The sequence below is a fragment of the Numenius arquata genome, chromosome 9 (assembly GCF_964106895.1).
Source record: "Numenius arquata chromosome 9, bNumArq3.hap1.1, whole genome shotgun sequence".
NCBI classification, from domain to species: domain Eukaryota; kingdom Metazoa; phylum Chordata; class Aves; order Charadriiformes; family Scolopacidae; genus Numenius; species Numenius arquata.
The window spans coordinates 26,737,647-26,761,054 of NC_133584.1; the positions used below are offsets into that span (position 1 = coordinate 26,737,647).

The window sequence follows — 23,408 nt, forward strand, 5'->3', positions numbered from 1 at the left end:
TTTAGAATTTCTAACAAATTACAAAATAATGTTGTTTATTGCATTGGAGCCTGTATTTTTATTAAAGGTAGAAAATATTCTTTCTCCGTTTTTTCAGGAAAATCCCTTTTTAGTGTGTGAGTACAGGGGACAAGTGGCAAAAGACTAATGCACATTAAAAAAAAATTGATGCTTACTCATATGTAAGTCATAGAATTGAAGTCATATCTGATTTAAGTCATAGAATGTCAAGGGTTTATAAAATACTTTGTATGCATAGTACAGAGAAATAAATATGCCCCCAATACCTATATGAGGCAGTTAAAAACATGCTGTTAACCGCAATCAAAAATGGGAAGGTAAGACTGAAAGATGGAAATGACTTAATTTTAATTTCATGTGTGTGGTGCATATAAATCAGATCTGAACTTTGTACTTCTTATTCCTGAACCTTGACATAATTTTTACAGTGTGTTTACCTTGCAGTGAAAGCTTGTAAAACTCAAACCAAAAATAAGCTGCAAATTGTTAACTGGCTTGGGTGGAAGATAAATCAGATTCCCAGACATGCATTAAGTGTTTCATCAGTTCAGTTCTTTAAATGAAGATAGGTAAGGTTAAACAGCTCATATCAAACATTTGACAATTAATACAGTTACATCAAAACCAATTTTTTTTGGTGGAAAAGTACAAATGATTGATATTTGTTGATATTCTTGAAACTAAAGCTTGAGTTTCGTTGTGTGTATCATTTGTAAACCAAAAGGAATTTCAGTATTTCTTCCCATTTGCTGCTGAATAGTATCCGTACTTTTCATCTCTTGTACTCTTTTTTTTCTGTTCCTTTTGCTTTCCAAAGTTTATTTGGCTGTGGGAAAAATTGCTACAAAGTTTTTTGTTTTTTTTTTTTTGTTCTTTAAGCATTGCATTTCCCTAAGTCTTCTGGGGATGGGAGCCTTGAAAAATTAGATAAAATAAATATTCAGGTCTGAAAGTGGGAAAAAAAAAATTTAAATAGTACATCACATTTTATAGCCACTTGTGAAATAATGGTATCTTTTTCCCCAAAAGGTGAATCCTACTATTTTCAGAAACTAGTGGGGAAAAAAACCCCAGGAGTTTGCTGACCTTTCACACAGGTGATGTGAATGAAGGGTGTAACTGGTCTGTGGTTTCAAAATCTGAATGAAATCCCTGCTGTGTTGAGGTCTGACTTCAGTCCAAGATTTCACCCTAGGAATTGCTAACAGGAGCCATAGTAATTTAAACCAAACTTTTTTTTTTTTTTTTATTACATTCTACCTGAATACATTAAACAATTCATGTTTCAGGTACGACAGCAGACCAAAAATAAACTGTCTTAAGATCGGCTGTTAACGAATTTATTAATATGAATTAATAGAAACTTTCAAATAAATTTATTGAATTGACAGCACTTGAGATGCTAGAATGTTTTAGAGCACGCGTGTAATGAAAAGACAAGACAAATTACCTTCGAAATTATAGTCTTAAGAGCAAGTTCTGCGCTGCCAGTTCTGTGTAACGTGTACAAATCTCTGCTGGAACTGAAAACGCTCCTTGTAAGCGTGGAACAAAGTCTCCGTTCTGTTCCCCTCTGCTACTCAGGCAATTCATAGCTTGTAAAATTATTTTTGGCACCGCTCATTGGAGATAAATTGTGTCGGGCTATCAAATATTACTACTTGTTTTCCACCCTATTCATTTAATTACTTACAGATCGATCTGGAAAATGGTACTTCCTCCTGTGACTGCAAAGTTACTGTTTGTCTCTCTCAGATCGATGGTGCTTTAATGCTACAGCTTGTTTTTTAAGAGAAGAGCAATAAATACCTCTTGGTGTTAAAGATTCAGAGTAGTTACTGGCTTACTAGCCAGATCTGTGTCATTTCCTCTTTATGCTTAGTTTGTTTTGTGTATAATGCAAATTTGTTACAGGGGGACACCTCTGTACTAAGCAGATAAGAAAAAACATGATTTTGATTATTTTTTTTACAGTCTTGTTCGAAGATTCGTGAGCAAATTACGCCTGTATGTGAGTTTGTCTCTACCTGTGCATTAGTTGCATTGCTGGATTATTTTTTTTAGGTGGCATAGATGGTGCTTTCTGTGAAGACAGAAGCTAATTATGAAAAGCAATCAAGTACAGCTGGATCTTAGCACTTCCTTACAGGATTACAAATAGGAAGGCTCCTCGTGTCTCTGGTCTTTCCAAAGATGCAAATTCTGCTGAAGGTTGAATCAGAGTTTTCCACACCAAGGGTAGGAATTAAATTCCAAAAATGACATTTCTCTCAGCAAACACTGTAATTACGATTCTCTCTCTTATGCATTAAGGAAGCCATAGATTTATTTTATTAAGTGCAATGCGAGTACACACTTCAGTAATTACTTTTGAAGAGAAAAGGACAGGCATGATTAAAAAGGTCTACATCCTAATGAAAAGGCCTTATTCTCTGGCACAAGGAAAGCGGTTAAAATAAATCCAATATTCTCCTAATGTGCAACATTCAACAGTCGCTGGATGTAGAAGAAAAAGAGCAGCTTGGGTGAAAGCTACACCTGAATTTGGAAAAAGAAAAGTGGGCTCTCGAGCAGATACAATTCTGCTCACATTCCACTACTACCTGCTTCTTCCCCTATCTATGTCGATCTAATCATACTGCCTCAGTCGTCTTTAACCTGAGCTGAGGCTTACAATATTTTTACTTCCTTTTAACTGGAAGTTATGGCATTTTCTGGTGCTGCCAGGGGCAAACTCGTTACAGGGAAGGCTGGTGCAAACAGCCTTTACCTCCACGTTGTTGTCTTTTCCTTATTTGCGCTGAGCAAGAGGCATGGTGGAACGTTTTGGGGTACCTGGAAGGATGGGAAAGGGATTTGTACAAAAGCGTTATCAAATCTTGGGGGATAAGTGAGGAGCAGTCTCTGTGCCCTTGTTTAAATCAGGAACTGATAACCCCTGGCAGAGCTGAACCCGGCCCTAGGGTAATTCATCAACCGAGGAGTGAGCACATCAGTCGAAACGTGTCTCGCTCCTTTCTCTTAACAGCATTAGCTTGAATTTCAGCTGAGGGCAACTGCTACTGGTGCTCTCCACCTGAAGCGCTGGGCCCTGCATGTTTGAGTCTGAAACTGCCTGATTTTGTAAAGGGATGAACTCAGGAGTTACGAGCTTAAAACACCTTTAACTGATCAGAAAGCCTCTTCTCTCAGGAGTAGTCCGGGGACTTTAATAGGCAGCATGTGTTGTGGGAAGTAAGCTTCTATAACGTCATAACGCCATCTTTTGAAATTCCTTTCATGTAGTTTATCAGATTTAACGTAATCTCTACAATTTATTTTGTTTATTTCATCATTATTGAAATAAGTGTTATGGGTAACTTGTAAGTTGTTGTGAATTAGGAAACTGTGATAGTGAAAAAAGGGCCTAGAAATACTTTTAGCAACTTTTGGGAATAAAAACTTATTGTAGATATGCTTAATTACGTAGATACAGCCAATAATGTTGTTATTTGAAATAACCTTTTTTTTTTTTTTTAGACTCTAGAAATTATCAGATACCCAAATTCTCAAGGATTAAACCACTAAAACAAGTTTTACTTCAGATCTAATTTCATATGACAAGGATACATTTCCTATTGACCACGTTTATTCCCAGGACAGACTCCTGGATCGAGATTATTTGGCCAGCTGTATGGATTGAACCCCAAGGTGATGCAGGTGGCTCCATGATAAGAGGTAGTGGTGATACATTTCTGAGATAAAGGAAAAACTGACAGTGGTTCAAAAAGACTTGTTGACATTATGACCTGATTGTTCTTGAAATTTAGTAAAAACCAAATAGCAAGAAGTTCTTTAAAACTGTTGGAAATAAGACAACTGCCTAAAAAATAATAATCTGCTTGGATTATCAACGTATAGAAAGAGCAGTTAATGAATACTGGAAGTTTCAGAAAGACTAAATGATTTATCTTGTATTATTTCTTACCACAGGTAACAATGATAGGTATCTCAAGCAAAAGGAGGCTAAATACAGAAATGATCACAGGAGATGTGGTGTAGGAGAAAGGGAGGTACATATTTGAACAGAGGGCCATGAAGAATTTGCACAGTTTTATTTGAAATGCAGCAAATTCTGTTGAGCATTTTTAAGGGAAGTTGTGAATATTTTTCTGACTTACATGCTGCAGCTCAATCAAATTACCCTTTTATTTTAGCAATTGAATCGAGCTTCTGTTTGCACAGCTGTGCAGGGCTGTAAATGGGGTAACTACTGAGTTCCCCTTGCCAAAGGCGGGGGGAACCAGGTACAGAACCAGCCCCTCCACCCACCAGCTCCCCCCAAACAACCAGAAAAACCTAATCTACTCACGTCCTAAAAATTGTTTTGGAAGTAGTATCACAAATACCCAGAAAGGAGATCCTGAAATAAACTAATGAAGTGAGAATCACAGCCTGATCAGATCACGCTCCTTGACTTAGAAACAATTTAGGAATAAAATAATTGAATAGCAGCAAAGGTATGTAACCTTCATTAAAGACAGTTTTTTCTTCCAGAGAGAGAGGACAGACTGGAGTTTCACAGAGGTTTAATTTGCCTCTGGGGTCAGAGGTGGGAGTAATACTTTAGAGTCCAGGAAGGTGGATAACAATAAAATTAATGATTAAATAAGATATCTAGAAGAAAATGGAAGAGACTTCACTCTCTAAAAGGAAGCTGTATTGTTGCAGCATACTGGCATCTCTTAAACATAAGAACAAAGTAATGTGGCAAAGCAGTTCTGCACAAAAGCTGCAGAGAAAATTTTTCTATGGTCAGCTATTAAAGGAAGGGACTAAATTCTCGTTTTGGGAGAGCAAAGCTGATTAATAAGTACATCACATGGTTTATATAGAGAAGTGGAATATCATGCAAGTCAAGTGACTTTAATTATGCGATTGTATAATAAGGGCATTTCAGAGGGACCTAGCAGTGCTGCTAAGTAGCATTATTTTTATTAAATTCAGCACTATAGCAGGAGATTATGCATACATTTGATTGAAATACATACCTTTTTGCCAAATAAGTTTGGCTGAGAATAGTTTTGTAGATTTGCTGGTTGTAGTGGAGTTTCAAATTTATGGTGACATAAATGCACGGCCATTTTTTGTTCTGTTGATTCAAACCATTTTTGCCCCCCGTTTCGATTTTCATCTTACAGTCTTCAAGTCTGATTAATTTGTCATTCAAAGTGGCTTTTTTTTTTTTTTTTGGTGCTAATGAAGAAGAGCCACCCTACCTGCAGCTGTAACCCAGCCTCTCTGATCTCTTGGGAGTCTGAATCTGTAGGTGAATGGAAACAGCACCAGTTGCAAAGTGACCTTTCTACTCTTTAAAACCAAGTTTTTTCACAAGAATTTCCTGTCTTAAGGTTTTACTTATAGTTTAGAGCCACCTGAGGATTCTCGGTTCTTGCGAAGCGAGCGTCAGTGGGGAATATGGTGTAAATCATTCAAATTCTTTCTTGAGAGCCTTTGAAGACAAGTTAATTCTGATGTGCAGTGAGGTGTTTATTCTAAAACTATGGCCTAACAAAACAAAAATCTTAACCGGTTCTTGGAATTCAAAGTCAAGCATCACATACACTAACATATTTGCTTTTAAAGACAGAAGAAAATAAATTCAGCCGTTACGTCTGACTAGAAATCATAACTTCATCCTGGTATGGCACCACTGGTAGAATAGCAGCAAACCACGTGCTTCTCAGGTTCAGAGGAAAGGCGTAAGTCTGTTTTCATACCTTGCTTTATTACTTGGCCAGTGGGTAAGTGACCAGTAGCTTTTTGGTCTGAATTATGAGAAGATCAAGTTTATGGATTGGCAGCACTTTGATTTGCAATTTTCCAAGCAGCCGTTGAACTGTAAGTCTGTTCAACCAATCGCCACTGAATTTGCTTCAAGAAGATGTAATCCTTTGCATTAATATAGAGAAAAAAATATATGCCAGTCAGTTCCTGGTGCCACTTGAGGGTATTTCAGTAACAGATTGGAATTTTAAGTCCTGATTAACAAAAGAATCATAAAAGATTCAAACTGTCTTGAGTTCTTTACCTGAGTTACAAAGGGTTTGATCTTAATGATAACGATGCAGAAAACCTGGATGAGTTAGTTTGCTTTTTGTTCTCAAGTCTCGTTATTAATGTAATTCTGTTTTGTTTTGTTTTGTTTTTTCCTGGAGACTCCAGTCTTCTGGGACTAGTATCAAGACAGCAAAGCTTTGTAGCTGGTGCAGAAATTTGATTTCTTCGACATACGGTGTCATACGCAGAATACAGCATATTCTCCCTTATGTCATATGATGTTTCACTACTGAATATATTTTTGACAATTTAGAACTAAATCCATGGCTTAGAGTTTGATTTATGATACGTAGATTTGGAGTTTACTTCTGTCAGAGATACTTTTTTTTTTTTTTTTTTGGTGGTGGGAGAGTACACTTGAGCAAACACTCTGTATGTCCTGTCTGTCCGCTCCGCTTGTAGCTGCTCAGAGAAGGGTGTTGCAGACAGGAAAGGCACCAGCCCAGGCCCGTTACAAACACTTGTGACTCATTTTGTGAAGGATGTTCTCGCTTTCAAATTTGTTTGGCATCTAATTTTCAACCCATTTATTTTTCTGGCTTCCACAGTAGTATTATACTTCAGTTATGTGCTGTGTAGAAAAATCACTTTATTTATCTCTCTGATAGTTCACTGGCTACTTCTTTGGTATGTTTTCCGATACATAACAGATCATTCCATATACATCTTCTCTGTCCCACATGGAACTTTGTAGAGACTCCTCATAACCCTCTATACCACACTCTTTTTTGTTTCATTCCAGGTATTTCTTTGTATTAGAAATGCATCAATTAAGATCACAGAGTGAAACTACATTCATATGATATTTATGACCTGCTCTCAGGTCCTGTGGTTCTTAACCTGCTCACTCGGCTGTGACAGCCAACTTCTGCCCTGGCTTTCTGAGGTACCTGCATTCCCGTGAGGCTGGGTGTAAGCGCTCTGATGATGAGGAGCAGTGGCCGGGTTCCGCAGCTCATGAGGCGTTGTCAGCGCACAGTCATAGCTGTTGGGTGTGAGCTGTTTGGTCTTGAGAAAGATAGGATGGCCTATAAAAATTATCGGTTGGTTTAACTTGGTATATTACTTTATTGCTCTGGGTGTCTGATACTTTGGCCAGTGATTACTCTGTAGTGCTACTTAGCGTGTTATGTATATAATGCCATAATTGTTTCTTTTACCACTTTAATTGTGATATAAAATTGAAGTTGGATAATAGTTTTGACTGCTTTTGTGCACGAATGGTAGCCTAGTAAACTTAACTCGGTGATTACAGAGGTGTTTAATACATTTTGGCCCCATCTGGAGCACTGTGTCCAGTTCTGGGCTCCCCAGTTCAGGAAGGACAGGGAACTGCTGGAGAGGGGACAGCAGAGGGCTACAAAGATGATGAGGGGCCTGGAGCATCTCTCCCATGAGGAGAGGCTGAGGGACTTGGGTCTTTTTAGTCTGGAGAAGAGAAGACTGAGGGGGGATCTGATCAACGCCTATAAATACTTAAAGGGTGGGTGTCAGGAGGATGGGGCCAGTCTTTTTTCAGTGGTGCCCAGTGACAGGACAAGAGGGAACAGGCACAAACTTGAATATAAGAAGTTCCACCTAAACATGAGGAGGAACTTCTTTCCTGTGAGGGTGGCAGAGCCCTGGAAGAGGCTGCCCAGAGAGGTGGTGGAGTCTCTGGAGACATTCAAAACCCTGCCTGGACACGTTCCTGCGCAACCTGCTGTGGTTGGACCTGCTCTGGCAGGGGGTTGGACTAGATGATCTCCAGAGGTCCCTTCCAACCGCATATCATTCTGTGATTTTAGGAAGAAAAATGGTAAGAGTTTGGGGAAGGAAAGAAGAATTTTACCATATTCAATTCAAAGTTAATTGATCTCGACTGTGTAGTAGAATAATATCAGTATAGTACACTATAATGTAATGCATATTAGTATGGTCCACTGTTTGAATTTTAAAGTGTGTTTATTGTGGCATATGGTATTAATAGTTGAGCTGACTTGCATTGGCTTTGCTCCGCTGATGGTAGGTTGTAAAATCAGGAGCAATATGGACCAGGTTTAATACCCGAGCTGTGAAGATGTGAGACAAGTTGGAGGTGAACTGCAGAGCTGGGATGCACAGATGGGTATCCTCCTGGCTTGCTTTCAGGGAAATCCACACAGAATTGATCTTACCAAGTGGCTGATGTTTCCTGGTGCTCTGAAGGAAGAGGAGGCAACAAGCTGCTCTTGGTAAAGGCGAGCATCTGCGCTCCTCACCCCCTGGCAGCGTTCCTTGCTGCCTGTCAGCGCTGAGCAAAGCAGTTCAGTCTGAAACAGTGAGAGACACTGCACCATTCTGAAAAATGCATTTAACCCTTAGGTATTTTGAGACTTTGATCTCATGGAAGCAACGGAAGGTGGCAGGCGCTTTGAAATGGGCAGTCTTTCTTTTAAGTTCTTATCAACCTGTAATAACAGCAAAAAAAGTACTAAATATCCCACCCAAAAATGCATGAGATCTCATTAATAGGGAAAATTCAAGGAGAAGGGGAAACTGAAACAGGGGAAACTGGGGGGAAAGACCAAAGTAAAAAAAATTCTGAGCAGTTTGTTAGAAAATACTGAGAAAACTAAATGCTTTTTACAAAAGAAGACATTATCTGTAGGTTATGTTAAAATATTTTGGTTTTCCCAAGTATTGCTTTGTATTTTCCTGCTTTAGAGATTTTTCTACCAAGCTGTAAGACACAACCAGAGGAATAAGGTGGCTGCTTTATTCTGTGGCTGCAAAAGTGGTGTTTTGCATTTGGATATCTACAAAGAGTAGTGTTGTTGTATTTACAGGGCCATTTTTAATTTGAGCAAAACACCCTGTTCCAACTCATTTTGATATTAAAATTGGTAAGGTAGGGTATCCAAAACAATCCAAGAGGGGATTGTAATAAGGATTTAAGCCATTTTCCAGATTAAACCTGCCTTACTTGCAATGTTTCTCTGTGTTTTTCCTCTTTCCTTTTTCCTTAGTGGTACTTGATGAATTTTTCCCCTTGAGTCCACTATCTTTGTGTTAATTAATGTGCTCAAACTCTTCATTCCCTCTTGTATTTCATCCTCTATTTATTACTATTTGTCTTTCAGCACTCTTTTCAATACTTGCTGCTTTATCACTTATGTGAAGTTTTGTTTTTCTAGTATTATTAAGTTTACATAGGTGTATCTTTTTCTACATTTTGCTTTCTGGTAGTCTTCAGTGAATCCTAGGCCCTACTATAAAGAAACAAGTCGTCTGTTGAGCTTTCTTGGTTTTCTACTCCTTTTTCCACGTTCCCACTTATATTTGTCTTGTCACCACTTGTGATCTATCTGTGTGTGTTCTCTTGCTTCATATCGCATCTCCAAGCGCTGTTCCAGGCAGCTAAAGCTGATCTCGGTTAGAGCTGCCACAGTATTGCTTTTTCTCCAGCTTTTTTGTGAGACCTACCAGCGGTTTATCTTTTCTCAGTTCCCTCTTACGTTATGTTTTTCACAAGCATATCCAGACTTTTACTGATTTTGGCTCTACTTTGTGCTCTCTTGTTCTCTTGCCCACGCCAAAACACGTTGAGCAACTATTCATTGTATTGTTTTAACTTCACTTTTAATATGATGCTTCCTCTTATTTTTCCATAGTAGCCAAGTTCCAATAAACTTGAAAAAAACAGTTTTTCTCAAGGGCTTTTTTCTATACGGTTCCAACTAGTTTTTCTTTGTAATTCCCTTGCAAATAAAGATCCTGTCTCTGCTCTGCGACTGGCTAATCCAGGCAGAGCCATTGATATAAAAAGCTTTTTGACAGCAGATGCAGTATCTGTGCCACTCCCTGTGGGGAGGTTTTTTTTTCAGATAACATATTACATGTTTAAACCCTAGCTATTGCTGATTTCTTACTCCTCTTCAAATTGCTTAATGACTAGGCTCAGAGCACCTAGAAAATTTCTTGAAGTTCGTGGAATGGAAACTTGAAGTTCTTAATTTTGTGTTATAGATATATATTTGCAATTTGGGAAAAGCAGGACTCTAGCCTAAGCCGTCTTCCTTACCCTCTTCCATAAGGAAGGGCTAATTCAAGCTTTTCCCTTTCTTCTTAATTCTGTTTTCTGTGGCTATTGAAGCTAGACAGAACAGTAGACAGCCATATTAAGTTGGTGACTTATCGAAGTTTACATGCACAGAGACTAAATCAAGGTTGCACAGAGCATCTTAAGTTCGGCACTTCTTAATTTCTGCTTGAGTTTTGAAGCACAAAGATTATGTATTTTTCGCATGTGATTTCTCGAATACTTTTTATTTCCTTAGACAAAGAAAAAGCTCCATGCATGTGTTCAGATAGTCAAAAAGTAAAAAGAGGTATTGGAGTCAGCTAAAAAATAAGAGAAAACAGATTTTTTTTTTTTTTTTTTCCCTAGCAAAGCAGGAAAAATAATGATGTGGAAAAGGAGAACTTCTCTCACCTTCTATACTTTTAAATGAGAAGAGAGAAGGAGAAAGGCATTGCTTTGAGCCAGCTCAGCTAATTTTTGCATTGTCTTTTCACAGATTATGGTCAGTAAATGCTTTAGCCTTTGATATACTCTAAATAAGTGATTTCACAAGAAGCAGAACTAATGGAGAGTGATTTCTAGTGTATCTGTGTTGACGAACTGTACTGAATTGTACACAAGCTGTTGAACATACTCATGAAGTGTCAGACACTGTTTTTGAGAGATGATGTCCTGAATGCCGTCTAACTCCAAAAAAAGATTTAGAAGAAACTTGTAACTTTTTGGAAACTAAATAAGCTATATAGACAAAAACTGCTGGGGAGGATGTTGGTGTGCTCCAGCTGAAGCTTGTCGTGAGTGTCCCTGTCGTTCTTCAGCCAGAGACTGAGGGAGATGAACAGAGATGGAGCCCATGGCTCATACTATGCCTGAATGGCCCCTTTGGCTTTGCTTTTGTAAAATTTATCGGAACGTTTTGTATCCAAGTTCAGTCACATTTGTTTTAAACAAGTAGCTCAGAATGTATTAAGCAGCATTCTTACAGGCAGAAATGCACGCAAGTCTCATTTCCTTCTCTCCGATCAGTAAAAAAAGCATAGAAACTTTTCAGGTAGATGGTGAAATTCCTTTAAGGAGGGAAATCAAATGTTCTAGATATAAGTTGTTTCAAAGACATTTCTATATCTCCAGTCTCATTTTCTGAAGTTTTCCTCAGACTAGCTATTTTAACTTCTTTGGCTTTCTGCTGCGGCTCTGTTTGCGGCGCTTAACGAGTGCCTTGTTTTACTGAAACGTATTTTCCACGTATCGCAGCAGCAAACGGTTTAAGTCAAATTGCAATGGGCCTGTACCGAGTGTTTGAAAAGATGTCGTGCCGTTAACAGTAGCTCCCTTGAGGTAAATAAGGTGAGGTGAGTTGTCTCGAGGGGCAGAGCGTGGTGTCCATCAGCAGCTGCAGGGGATTCATGGCTGTGGCCTCCCAAGTTCTGTCAGGCCTTTGGCGGCCCACAGAAAGGCCTGGCCTGTCGCTCTGAGGGAAGAAAGGCGCTTTCTCTCATTTTCTGTTACTGCTTTGTTTTCACTCTCATGAGATAACTATTTCTAGTATCATCCGTTCTGTCTTCCCTTCTTTCTCACTTCTGAGAGGGACTGAGAAATAGGCCTAGAAACAAGAGTAATGGAGGACTGAGGAAAGGGGAAGCAGAAAGGCTGAGGGAAAGAGGGTTGTATAATCCTGGCTATATAATCCTCCCGTGGTTCTCTTTTGCCTCCTAACTTCCTGGTAAGTGGAGGTAACCATGTTTTATGCAGTTTTGTTGTATGTCTCAGGAGGAATGTAGGCATTTTAGGACAAGAGGAGACGGCCCCAAATTGCACCAGGGGAGGTTCAGATTGGATATTAGGAAAAATTTTGACACTGAAAGGGTTATCAAGCCTTGGAATGGGCTGCCCAGGGAAGTGGTTGAGGCACCATCCCTGGAGGTATTCAAAAGACGGGTTGACATAGAGCTTAGAGACATGTTTTAGTGATGGTTTTTTATCAGAGTTAGGTTGATGGTTGGACTAGATGATCTTAAAGGTCCCTTCCATCCTAGACAATTCTGTGATTCTATGATCGACTAACAAGATGATTCTATGATCGACATTTTCTCTGATAAAGAAAACCTTCAGCAAAAACATGTATGAAGGGGTGTTGAAGGTTTGACAGTATGTCTGTGGGTCACTGCTGAGCTGTCTTGTCAGCATGAACCTGTAGGTGGGACAACCAACTTTATAGAAAGTAGAAGGAAGGACGGACTTCTGTAGTGAATGTCCTCGGTGGGTGAAAGAGAGCTTGACGTTCTTTGAAGCAGGAAATGCAGATAAATTAAAAGAGTCTCCCTGGATTTCCAGAAGGCCTTCAGTGGAGCTGAAGGCCAAAGGGAGATCTTAACTGCTTTCTTCAAAGAATGAGAGACTAGAGAGAAGGTAAAGCCAGACTCTTCATGCAAATCCATAGTAATATGATGACAGTTAACAGATACGAAATTCCAGGTTGACATAAGGGAAAACTTTTTTTGCCAGGAGGTGATCAAGCACTGGAGGCGTAAGGGCCTGGGGAGGATGTGGGATCACCATCCTGGGCCATACTTGGAACTCACCTGGGCAGCCTGATGTAGTTGGCCCTGCTTTGGGAAGGGTTTGGAGTAGCTGACAGTCAGGAATCCTGCCAGCTGAAATTATTCTACGTTTCTACACTTCTAAGGAAAGTAAGTAGCTGTGAGTCTGTCCTTGCATGGACAAACATTTGATAGAAATCATAGGAAATGGAACAGAAATAAGTCATCTGTTTTAAAATAATAATTATCTATTTATTACCTTCAAAATTGGTGGATTAAGCCTTTTTAGCTATCCAGAAATATGCATAATAAAAAATATGTAGTATATGAAGCCTCTTCCAGTATGGTGGAGCTCAGATCCATTATTTTTGAAACTGCTCTGGGGTTTATTGTAATTGCTGTGAAATACTGTAGAAAGCACAAAGAGACTATATTGGTAGATTTTAAGTACAAAGTACTGGTACAAAGCAGTTCTTGTAAACTGGAATCAGTTTGTCAGGCAGACTGCATATTGTCAAGGCCTTCGCTATTATCCCACTCCTGAACTGTGCATTGTAACAAGGACAATTAGGACAAGAAGAAATGGCCTCAAGTTGCGCCAGGGGAGGTTCAGATTGGATATTAGGAAAAATTTTGACACTGAAAGGGTTATCAAGCCTTGGAATGGGCTGCCCAGGGAAGTGGTTGAGGCACCATCCCTGGAGGTATTCAAAAGACGGGTTGACATAGTGCTTAGTGACATGGTTCAGTGATGGGTTTTTATCAGAGTTAGGTTGATGGTTGGACTAGATGATCTTAAAGGTCCCTTCCAACCCAGACAATTCTATGATTCTAAGAGACATCTGGTACCAAGCTTCAGTTCCCACAGCACGTACTCATCACATGCTGATAACTGGCCGAACAGCCCAGGACCAGGGCAGTGCAGGAGAGGCATGGGCACAGTTACTGCTCCTGTGGCCTCTCGTTAGCAAGGGCAGTATTTTGACTCTGCCCTTGGCTACGAAAATGCTTACACAGTTATGCTCTATTGGTGTGCTCATGTTTGGATTGTCTGGCTCTTCTGTTGCTGGGCACCACTGAGAAGTGTCTGGCTCCCTCATCTTTGCACCCTCCCATTAGGTATTTATTTATACGTGCAGATAGGGTCCCCATCCAAGATGGGGGAAGAGCTTAGGCCCGCACGGGGCCTCTCTGCTTACCCTGGGAAGCTCACGTGGTGCAACAGCACAGGTGATGGGTGCCTCTAGATGTGAAAACAGTCTTTGATAAGAGCACTCTGAAAGAGTAAATATACCTAAATGGACTTGTTTCAAATAGTTGCGTTGTTGTGTCTGACACTTAACTTTCAGACCTACCTCGAACTGCCTATGTTTATATTGCTGGATTTGAGTAACTTCTGATGGTGTGCAGCCAAAGGCAGCGATAAGCTGTAGTTAACTAAGGTTTTGCTCCTGCTGTCTGCAGTCGTAGGATGATAGAATGGTTTGGGCTGGAAGGGACCTTAAGGATCATCCAGTCCCACCCCCTGCCCTGGGCAGGGACACCTCCCACCAGACCAGGTTGCTCAAGGCTCCATCTAGCCTGGTCTTGAACACTTCTTGGATGGGGCAACCACAGCTTCTCTGGGCAACTTATAGTGAAGAATTCCTTCCTGATATCTAATCTATATGTCCCCTCTTTTAGTTTAAAACCGTTACCCCTCGTCCTATTGATCCACTCTCTTATCAAGAGTCCCTCCCCAGCTTTCCTGTAGTCCCTTTAGTTACTGGTACTATCATTGTGAATAATTTGAAAATACAACCTCTTTGCTTGGCAGTGCTCTGAGAGGCGAAGTTAAAAATTAGAAATAAAGGACAAATTTATGTGTGTGTATATTAGAAACAAAGGAAAAAAAACCACACTTTGGCAGTGTTGGCTGTCAGCCTTAATTCCAGCTGTTCTAAATAATTCTGTCACCAGCAGACTTTGTCTGCTCCATTATCGTTCTTTCTTTCAAAGCATTTCTATCTGCTATTTAGCACATTTCTATCAATATTGATGCTTAGAAAGATTTACTGATAGGTTCATTCTGAAAACTGACCATTTTTGCTATCTTTACTTTCCTGTCTTTTAAACTGAAATTGAAATTCTTTCTTATTGCGTATCGACTTCTTTAAGAACCAAGATGAAGGAGATCATTAAAGGATTTGGAAAACGAATCTGTTGCATAAATGTATGACTTTTAGCCGCTTATTGATGCCTTATGGAGTTCCAAGGGGTTTGTGAAGCATTACTTCACCAAAATCACATCAGTGCTTGAATAGGACCACCAGGTCTGTAGTACATCACCTTGCAGTCTGGCACCACAGTCAGATTTAATGGTATGTAGTTTTTTGAGTCACTCCTGGATTCCTTATTTTTCCCCTTTTTTTATTCTTCTGACACTCAGGATAGTTTAAGCAAGTAGCAAATTTTCACACATAATTGGAGCTTAGGAGTTTCATAGGTTTGGGTTTCTTTACGTAGACATAAAGTTTCTGTCACTTTTTACTTATAAGATTAATAAATAATAAATAAGTGTACTTATTTCTTGAAAAAAGGGGAAATAGCTGGATTGTCATTGACACAAATCATTGTCCCCTTTGTAAAAATTTCTGACAGTCCTCAGAGTATTTCTTCCTGTATCTAATGAGGGAGTAGTTACCTTCACCATTATCTTTGGAATCAAATAACATTTTGTTTTCCAAAAGAGGTGAACAGTTCGAATCATATGAAACACTAGTTATACACCTAAAGCTATCAACTTCTTAATCTCATTCAGAACTTTGAACTTCTAAGTGTAGAATAGATTGCTCACTATAAAAATGAAACAATTAACCTTGAATTTGGGTCTCGGAAATAGCAAGGCTTTGATACTAAAATTCGACTATTTTGTGTGGTGAGCCCTATGATCGTCAAAACAATAAGTCCTCCTAACTTTACTGACCTTTTTTGACAACTTTTATTGATACTTACTATAGTTATTGGCACTATTAACATTACTGATTGTTTTAAGTCAATTTCCATTTTAATGAGCTTTAAGAGATTATATTGAGGCTTCCATACTGGGCAAGACATCTTCCTTTAGGCTGAATTTGGTTGTGAAAGGTTGGCAGAAACAATTCAGCTAATTTTTTGAATGACAATAAGAAAAAAGTGTTTTCTTGCTTGTGTTTGAGTTCTGTAAACCAGAACAGTAACAGATGACTGGGCTTGTATTATGGAGCAGGTAAAATCCAGACTGGTTTAGTAGTGGTCCCTTTGAACGTGCCTCTTTCTGTCTCAACTAATGACTGTGTATGTTATATGTACATGCCATCATTGGACATGTAATGAGCACAGAGTAGGAACTGTAGGTGGCAGTCAGGCATTGGGAGGAGAGAGCACAAAAGGGCCATAAGAACGATGAAAGGACTGTAACGACCAAAGCTTCCTCCATTCCAGAACCTAGATTTTGTTGCACGTTTTCTCCGCTTTAACATCACGTTGCAATAGAGAAACGTGTTGCCACCCTCAAGCATCCCTTCACGATGACAAGAAACGAATTACTTTATTTGTCATTTTCTCTGCTGTCTGGTGGAAATCTGTTCTATTTGTGTGTTTCTCACATTGCTTGAGACTCACAGTGGGGCTGACACCGTTCTCTGTAGTGGCTTTTCTAGTCTTTATCTAAGTCAAAAAAATTTATTGGAAGGATTTTTAGCAAAATTAAGATCTGAAAATTCAGGAGAAGGAGCTTGCCGCTAAATTCTTCTCCTGTGTAACATTTACATTTGTTCTGAAATCTAGAATATCTTTCTAGAAAACGTCTGTGCAGGGAGAGAAGCTGGGAGTTTCTGCTGTAGAGGTCTACTATGAACCATCAAAACAAGGCGGCCAGATACCAAAGCTTCATTGTTGTTTTTTAATCAGTATATAGAGTTGTGTGGTGTATAGAGTAGGTTGTGAGATGAAGGGACATAAACTAGCAAGGTGTCATCAAGGAGCAGAATATAGCAAGTTAAGGGTTGTTCAGTAAATTCTTAGAATGTGGCGGTGATGGTTTTTTGATGCAGAAGATTGGAGAACACAAATGGAAAACACTCTTCTGTAGAGGCAATTCTCATTATTGGGATGGCAACTTAAATGAGCTTAATCATTAGAAGAAGAAGAAGAAGAATTTCTAGTTCTGTGATATCAAAGTGAAGGGCAAAGCAACAATAATGGTCTTCCTCTCCAAAAAATTATACTCAAGACTCAAGTGCAAGATAACCTAATGCAAAGGAGGAATGGGAATTACAGCAAGAGAACAACTTGCTTAAATCATACGCTATGCAATGGCCTGAATTAAAGAATTAAAGGTACATATTCAAGAATTGCAGGAGCATGTTGGACGAAATCAGAGCAATGCATGAAACAAGTAAAACAAAATTAAGGGTAACAAAATGATACATAAATTAATAAGCCAAAGGTCAAGTAAGAAATTGGACTGCAGCAAGAGAATACAGTTTTCCGATGTATACTGTGCATCAGGGGAATGGTAAGGAGATAACATTGCAGGGAGATTCCAGAGAACACATTCAGACATATTTTGGGAGGTGACAGATACTTGGTTTTGATTTTGTTGTAGGAGGGTATACTCAGATGAACCGTTAGAATTCTTTTTAACATTTGCCTGTGATTCTCTGTTTGATAAAGTTTTAATTGAATGAGGCTTTACTCTTTTTTTTTTTTTTTTCCATTGGGATTCCTGCTGATTCATTCAGTAAGAGTTCAGGGTCTAGAGCTGTTCTAAGGGTGAATTAGGGCTGTGTCTTTTAGGAAGATACTGGCTTTTGAATACTGCTTCATTGGGGGCAGAAGCTGGGCAATGTAGAGTCCATGCAAGGGGAAGAATTGGGGAATAAGTCGGTAAAAGGGTCTTCTATTCCTGCACCTGCTGTGAAAGCTGAAATTCACCTCAGTATTTAGGCTAACTTTTTTCTAGAATCCTGACTTCTGTTTTCAGTAAAGTGTTTCAGTTTTCAAGCACAGAAATCATTAGAAAGTTAGGAGCCCTGATGGGATAGAGGAGTCTCAACGTCTATTTGGATGTGCTTTAGCTCTCCCAATGCTGCTTCCATTTAGATTAATGATTAATGCCTATTGATTCCAATGAAGTAAGATGTACTTCAGTGTTCCTATGCCATCGTGAGCAAGCCACAGAAAATAAACTTTTTTTACTGGTGTGAGTAATTTCTGGTTAGTTTCAGGCAGCTCTCTTCTGGGAACAGTAAATGAAGTGTTACAGCAGTGTACCATGACCCAAGTTGAGCAGTGAGAAATAATGTGCTTTTTATGGTTTAACTTCAGTCTTTGTTTATCATCTTTCATACGGAGATTTGTCACTAACACTCCTGAGACGAATAAAACTGCACTTTCAGACATTGTAGAAGGGGATTATTTCTTATGATCTAAATGGTAAGAGGGGAGAAGGGTATAGGAAATGCTCATTGAATGATATCAAGGGAAAGAAATACTGCCAATCCAGCAATTCTGTAATCATCATCCATCCTTGCAAGATCTTTATTAAACTTGCCCTCGCTTGACAATTTCAACAGTCAAAATTACTTCCCAGTGCTCTGATCCCAACTATTGACCTTCAGCTAATGCAAAAGAGTATGTTGCCTTTTTCATATGACACTTTCCAGTGCAAATCTTCCAGTCTCTTCATCTTGATGACTTTATAAAATCTTTCTTCTGGTTACTGTTTTTCCAATTTGTGTGGCTGAGAGATACTAATCAGTCACCATGAATTTAAGGTCCCAAGATTAATCCTCCTTTGGCAGGAGACTTTATATCCATTGACTTTAGTCTTGAGCTGCAATTTTCCCACCACTTCTCTTGCAGCTTACTCAGTCTGGGCAGGTGGTCCCAAAGAGAAGGGATAAAATTGGCTGTGTAGCTTCCGTGAATAAAGGTACCAGAGATTAAAACTGACTATATAGTGTAGTTAGTATATTGCGGTGCGTATAATTTATTACCAACTGTCAGGAGTTTAGATTTCAAGACTCTGTTTGCTAGTGAGTAGTTTGTTTTCATTAGTAGTATGTGAATGGCTGTGGGGTCTTATAGCTGGTGCACCACTTACGCAGTGGCCTTGTTCCTGCTCCTATAAAGTTCCCTTTCGTACAGAAATACCAGAATTGCCTTATGCAGGAGGCCACCCAAGTGTAGTATTTGGTGTGATGATGTTCCCTGATTTCCAGCAGTGGTTAGTAACTTCTGCTTCAGAGGAGGTAAGTAGTCATGGGACAACCTGCGTCCAAAGAGGATGTCCCTCTTCATCTCCCAATATTAGATTGGTTGTTGCTCAAACTTGAGAGATTACACAACCTACAAAGCTCTTGGAGATTTTTCTTGTTACTTCTGTTTTGCAGGGCTATTATAATGGGTTAGTCTTCTCAATATAAATATATGTTTTGAAGCCACTGAGTCTGTGGTATGTTATATCTCCTGGAAATGTTATATCTTTATACACAGCTTTTTTGTTGTCTTTTAAAAGTGTATTCATGTAATTTTGTATAGGCCCTTTTAGTCTTTCTCTTCTCTAGTTGGTCTAGAACATCTCTCTGATGAGGAGAGGCTGAGGGACTTGGGTCTTTTTAGTCTGGAGAAGAGAAGGCTGAGGGGGGATCTGATCAACGCCTATAAATACTTAAAGGGTGGGTGTCAGGAGGATGGGGCCAGTCTTTTTTCAGTGGTGCCCGGTGACAGGACAAGAGGTAATGGGCATAAACCTGATCATAGGAAGTTCCATCCAAACACGAGGAGGAACTTCTTTCCTTGGAGGGTGGCAGAGCCCTGGAAGAGGCTGCCCAGAGAGGTGTTGAAGTCTCCTTCTCTGGAGACATTCCAAACCTGCCTGGACACGTTCCTGTGGGACCTGCTCTGGGTGGCCCTGCTTTGGCAGGGGGTTGGACTAGATGATCTCCAGAGGTCCCTTCCAACCCCATATCATTCTGTGATTCTGTGTAATAATGTTGTGTCCTCTGTATAGGTTTTTTTCTTTTCACTTTTAAAAGCCAGGTTGGGTGACACGATTAATTATTGACAAATGAAATTGATATCTGTCTTTAGCTGAAAGTTAAACTGGTATTTTGACATTAAAGAAAGACATGTCAGCGAGGAGACTTTTTAAAACACAGTGGGTGTGAATACTTTAGAACTGAGAACTTAGTAATGAAGTGGAACAGATAGAAAATCTGTTCTGTTTTAAGGATTCGTTTTAAAATGGGAGAGTTTAGCTTTTCACGAATCATAAAACCTACAAATGTGAACAACGTTGACCATTGTAGTATTGAAATGTTGTGATGACACCGCGAAATGTGGTGTGAGCAGAGTTTCCGTAGCGTATTTATGGAGTCTTAAATCAGTTTCCCAGGAAAACAGACAGGATTGTGTTTTGCTCAGGTGGTGTTCAAGACCAGGCTGGACGGGGCTTTGAGCAACCTGGCCTGGTGGGAGGTGTCCCTGCCCATGGCAGGGGTTGGGAACTGGATGATCTTTAAGGTCCCTTCCAACCGAGACCAATCTATAATTCTATGAGAAATTATACTTGACTTGACCATGAAGTAATATGCAGAGGTCCTGTAAGAAATAACAATGTCTGAGCCACTAAGTAATAGTGACCGCAGTAAAATTGCATTCCGTATCCTCAGGGAGAAAAGATATAGAGAACCTGAACAGAATTATGTAAAGTTGAAGGGAGATTTGAATTGAGTGAAGTGCATTAACAAGGAGTTTTAGTTATGGTAGTTTTCCTTTTTTCTGACAAAGTAACATCGTCATATATTTTATGGAAGCCATTTAAGGTTATTAACAAAATTCATAAATAGATCTGAATAAAATTAGAATTAGAGCTATAAAAAAATAAAATAACAAAGGTCTATAGGTTATTTATTCGATGGGGGTTATATTTACCAATGAGAAGAAATACAGATGACAGCATACAGTAAGAGAAAGAGGTATTAATGCAGCTGAGGTGGATTTCTAAGAATAGTTGCCCACTGTTCAATCCACTGAGATGCACCAAGACTGTTTCACTTGTTCAAAACAGAACTTTGAACATTGGGGGAAACATTAAAATAATGCTGCGTTTCGAGATGATTTGAAAGCTGATAAAACGGGTCTTCAGCTGTCGTGTGGTAGTGTTCTCTTGGGTTTTATATTAATACATTGCATTACAAAATGTTTATTAAAAATGTGGAAATTACCATGCACAAACTTAAATCACCATTGTTAGAACTGAGGTTGACAGTGTGAAATGGATAAGAAATAAGTATTATTTTATGAAGGAGCCCCATCAGTTCAAGAAATCGATATTTAAGTTGGTATTGTAAAATGGTACCCCTACTAAGATACTTAGGATCGGTGTGCTGGAACTGTCCTTGCATATTTTGAAACGCGTGTGTTCCTAATGCTTGATTTTCAAGGAATAAACTATCAGAATTAAAACATTCCTATAATACTTAGTATGCTTAATTTATCTTTATTTTTCCTTTGTACAAGGACTAATACTATTAGCTGTAAGCTTCTACTGTGTGTGGTGGTTTCAGTTTTTGGAGCCGTGCGGTGGATCGTTAATCCAATTGAACTTTTTGGAAAAGCAGAGAGACTTAATCTTTGTAATGTTAATGATATTGGCATGGGGTTTGTATCACCGTGGTTTGTTTAAGTTTTTTGCATTTCCTCCATTAACAAAAGAAGAGTGTGAAGTGGCAAAAAGAAGATTGTGCAGGAGCAAAAAAAAATAATGTTCTCTATGTTGACTTGTGTTATATGGTTGGATATTTAGACAATGTGGAGTTGGAAAGGCAATAATATATAAAAATATTTTGTTCATTTATAGTGATTGAACTTAGGATCACATCACAAAAATTTTCATGTGTTGCTATTGTGTGGTTATATTTTCACTTTTGGGAGCTTTGTTCGATTTACAATGAAAAGTTATTCCTATCAGCTTCACTGTTCAGGTAAGGGGGGAATGACGTAATCCAGATGAAGGAATAACGTAAGTGTAATTGCTGGGTTTGGTCCCGAGCTGGCTCACACCTTGACAGAGCCCTTTGGAGCCTTTGGTTTTGGCAAAACATGCTGGCAGTAGCGCGGCGTGATGCAGGTGCTCTCATCTGCAGATGCTGTAGCTCCATCCCCACAGCGCCGTGCCCAAGCCAGTAAACTCTGCTAGTCCTGAGCTAAGCAGCTGGAAAACCCCTCCTGTGGCTCCGCGCAGAGATCACGGTGTATCTGTAATCCAGGTCACCCAGCGTAAAACGTGGAGAATTTCTAGTGGTGGCTGTGGAACTTGAAAGATGGCCTTCGTTTTATTTTGCACACCAAATTAAAAACACTTGGTAACTACGGACACGGCGTGAGTCCTACATTTCTATCACTTCTATATCACACTTGCTCAGTTATAAAGAGTTTTACTCTTTGTGGAGTAAAGATGGAAAATTTTACTAACTCCTAGTCTGACAGCAGTTTACTGGACAGATGATTTATTTTTTTTTACCCACTTCTTCAAGAGACAGTCTTGTTCAATGTGTTCCTGCTGTTATTGCATTATATGCTCTTTCATATGTATTGTAGAGCTGTAAGTTTAGCAGCAGCAAAATGTTGATATTTGCTGAGTTGTGTTAATGAGTTGTGTTCATTTCTTCTACAAAATGAGTTGTGTTAATTTCTTTTGTTGCTTCATTGCATTACAGGTACTGTAAGAATTGAGATGTTCAGGAACATGCAGAATGCAGAAATCATAAGGAAAATGACAGAAGAATTTGATGAGGTATAGTATGCAAATAGTTCTTTAAACATTATGCAATATATTACAATATACTTTTGTTTTAAAATAATGCAATGGGCAAGAAACCAATGTCTCAGTATGAGAAATTGCGTTGACAGGCAAAGCAGTGATTTAAACTATTGGATGAGGAGTAACGAGTCAGCGTGAGCTTTAGGAAAGAATAATAATGGAAAACCAAAAAGAAATAGTCATTTGAAAAGGTAGTTCTAGTCACTCATCTTGAGAAGTCAGGGTTGTGGACTGAATTAGGCTCTGGGTGGTGAAATACTGGCAGTGAAAAGTTTGTGAATTGTAAGTGTACTATCAGGCAAAAGCATGAAACAGGCTCACACCTGGTGGTGTAAGAGAGCCTGGCCAATTTTGACCACCAGAACCAGCTCAGGTCCTTGCTAGCCCTAGATTGGATCTGTGTAGACCCTCATGCATCTTTGTATGGCTTTAGGAATATCCTTATCTGTCTGCATCCTGGGTATTAGAGGGGTTAATAAGAGGAGGCATTAAGAACCGTAGGAAGTTTTCTCATCCCCCTGAAATTGGTGGTGGTATTCTAGATTCTGAAGTTGGAACTGCTGTCATACAACAAAAATTCTGGATTCCTGAGACGGGACTGCAGGCTTTTGCAGCATTCTGCTCTGTTTGATGTCTGCAAATTAATGTTTTGTTCATTTGAAATGGCAATTTAAACCAAATAGAAACTTGACATGAAAATTACCATTTTGGAACAGTGTTACAGAAGGAAATACTCTTTCAAAAGATCTAAGCGTTTTGTTTGAAACAAGTGTATTACAAATCAGATTGGGTTTCTTCTGTCAAAATAAAAATATTCCTAATGGTGTATGCTTTTTAGCTTTGAGATTTTTGAACT

At 39.1% G+C, this 23,408-nt stretch overlaps 1 protein-coding gene across 2 annotated transcripts in view; it reads left to right on the forward strand.

Annotated features, from left to right (window-relative positions):
• Window positions 1-23,408, forward strand: part of STAG1 (STAG1 cohesin complex component) — a 150,202-nt gene that overhangs the window by 41,088 nt on the left and 85,706 nt on the right. For both annotated transcript variants that reach the window (XM_074153156.1, XM_074153157.1), the window contains exon 5: window positions 22,449-22,525. In XM_074153156.1, the coding sequence (XP_074009257.1) occupies window positions 22,449-22,525 (77 nt within the window). The remainder of the gene's footprint in view (window positions 1-22,448; window positions 22,526-23,408) is intronic.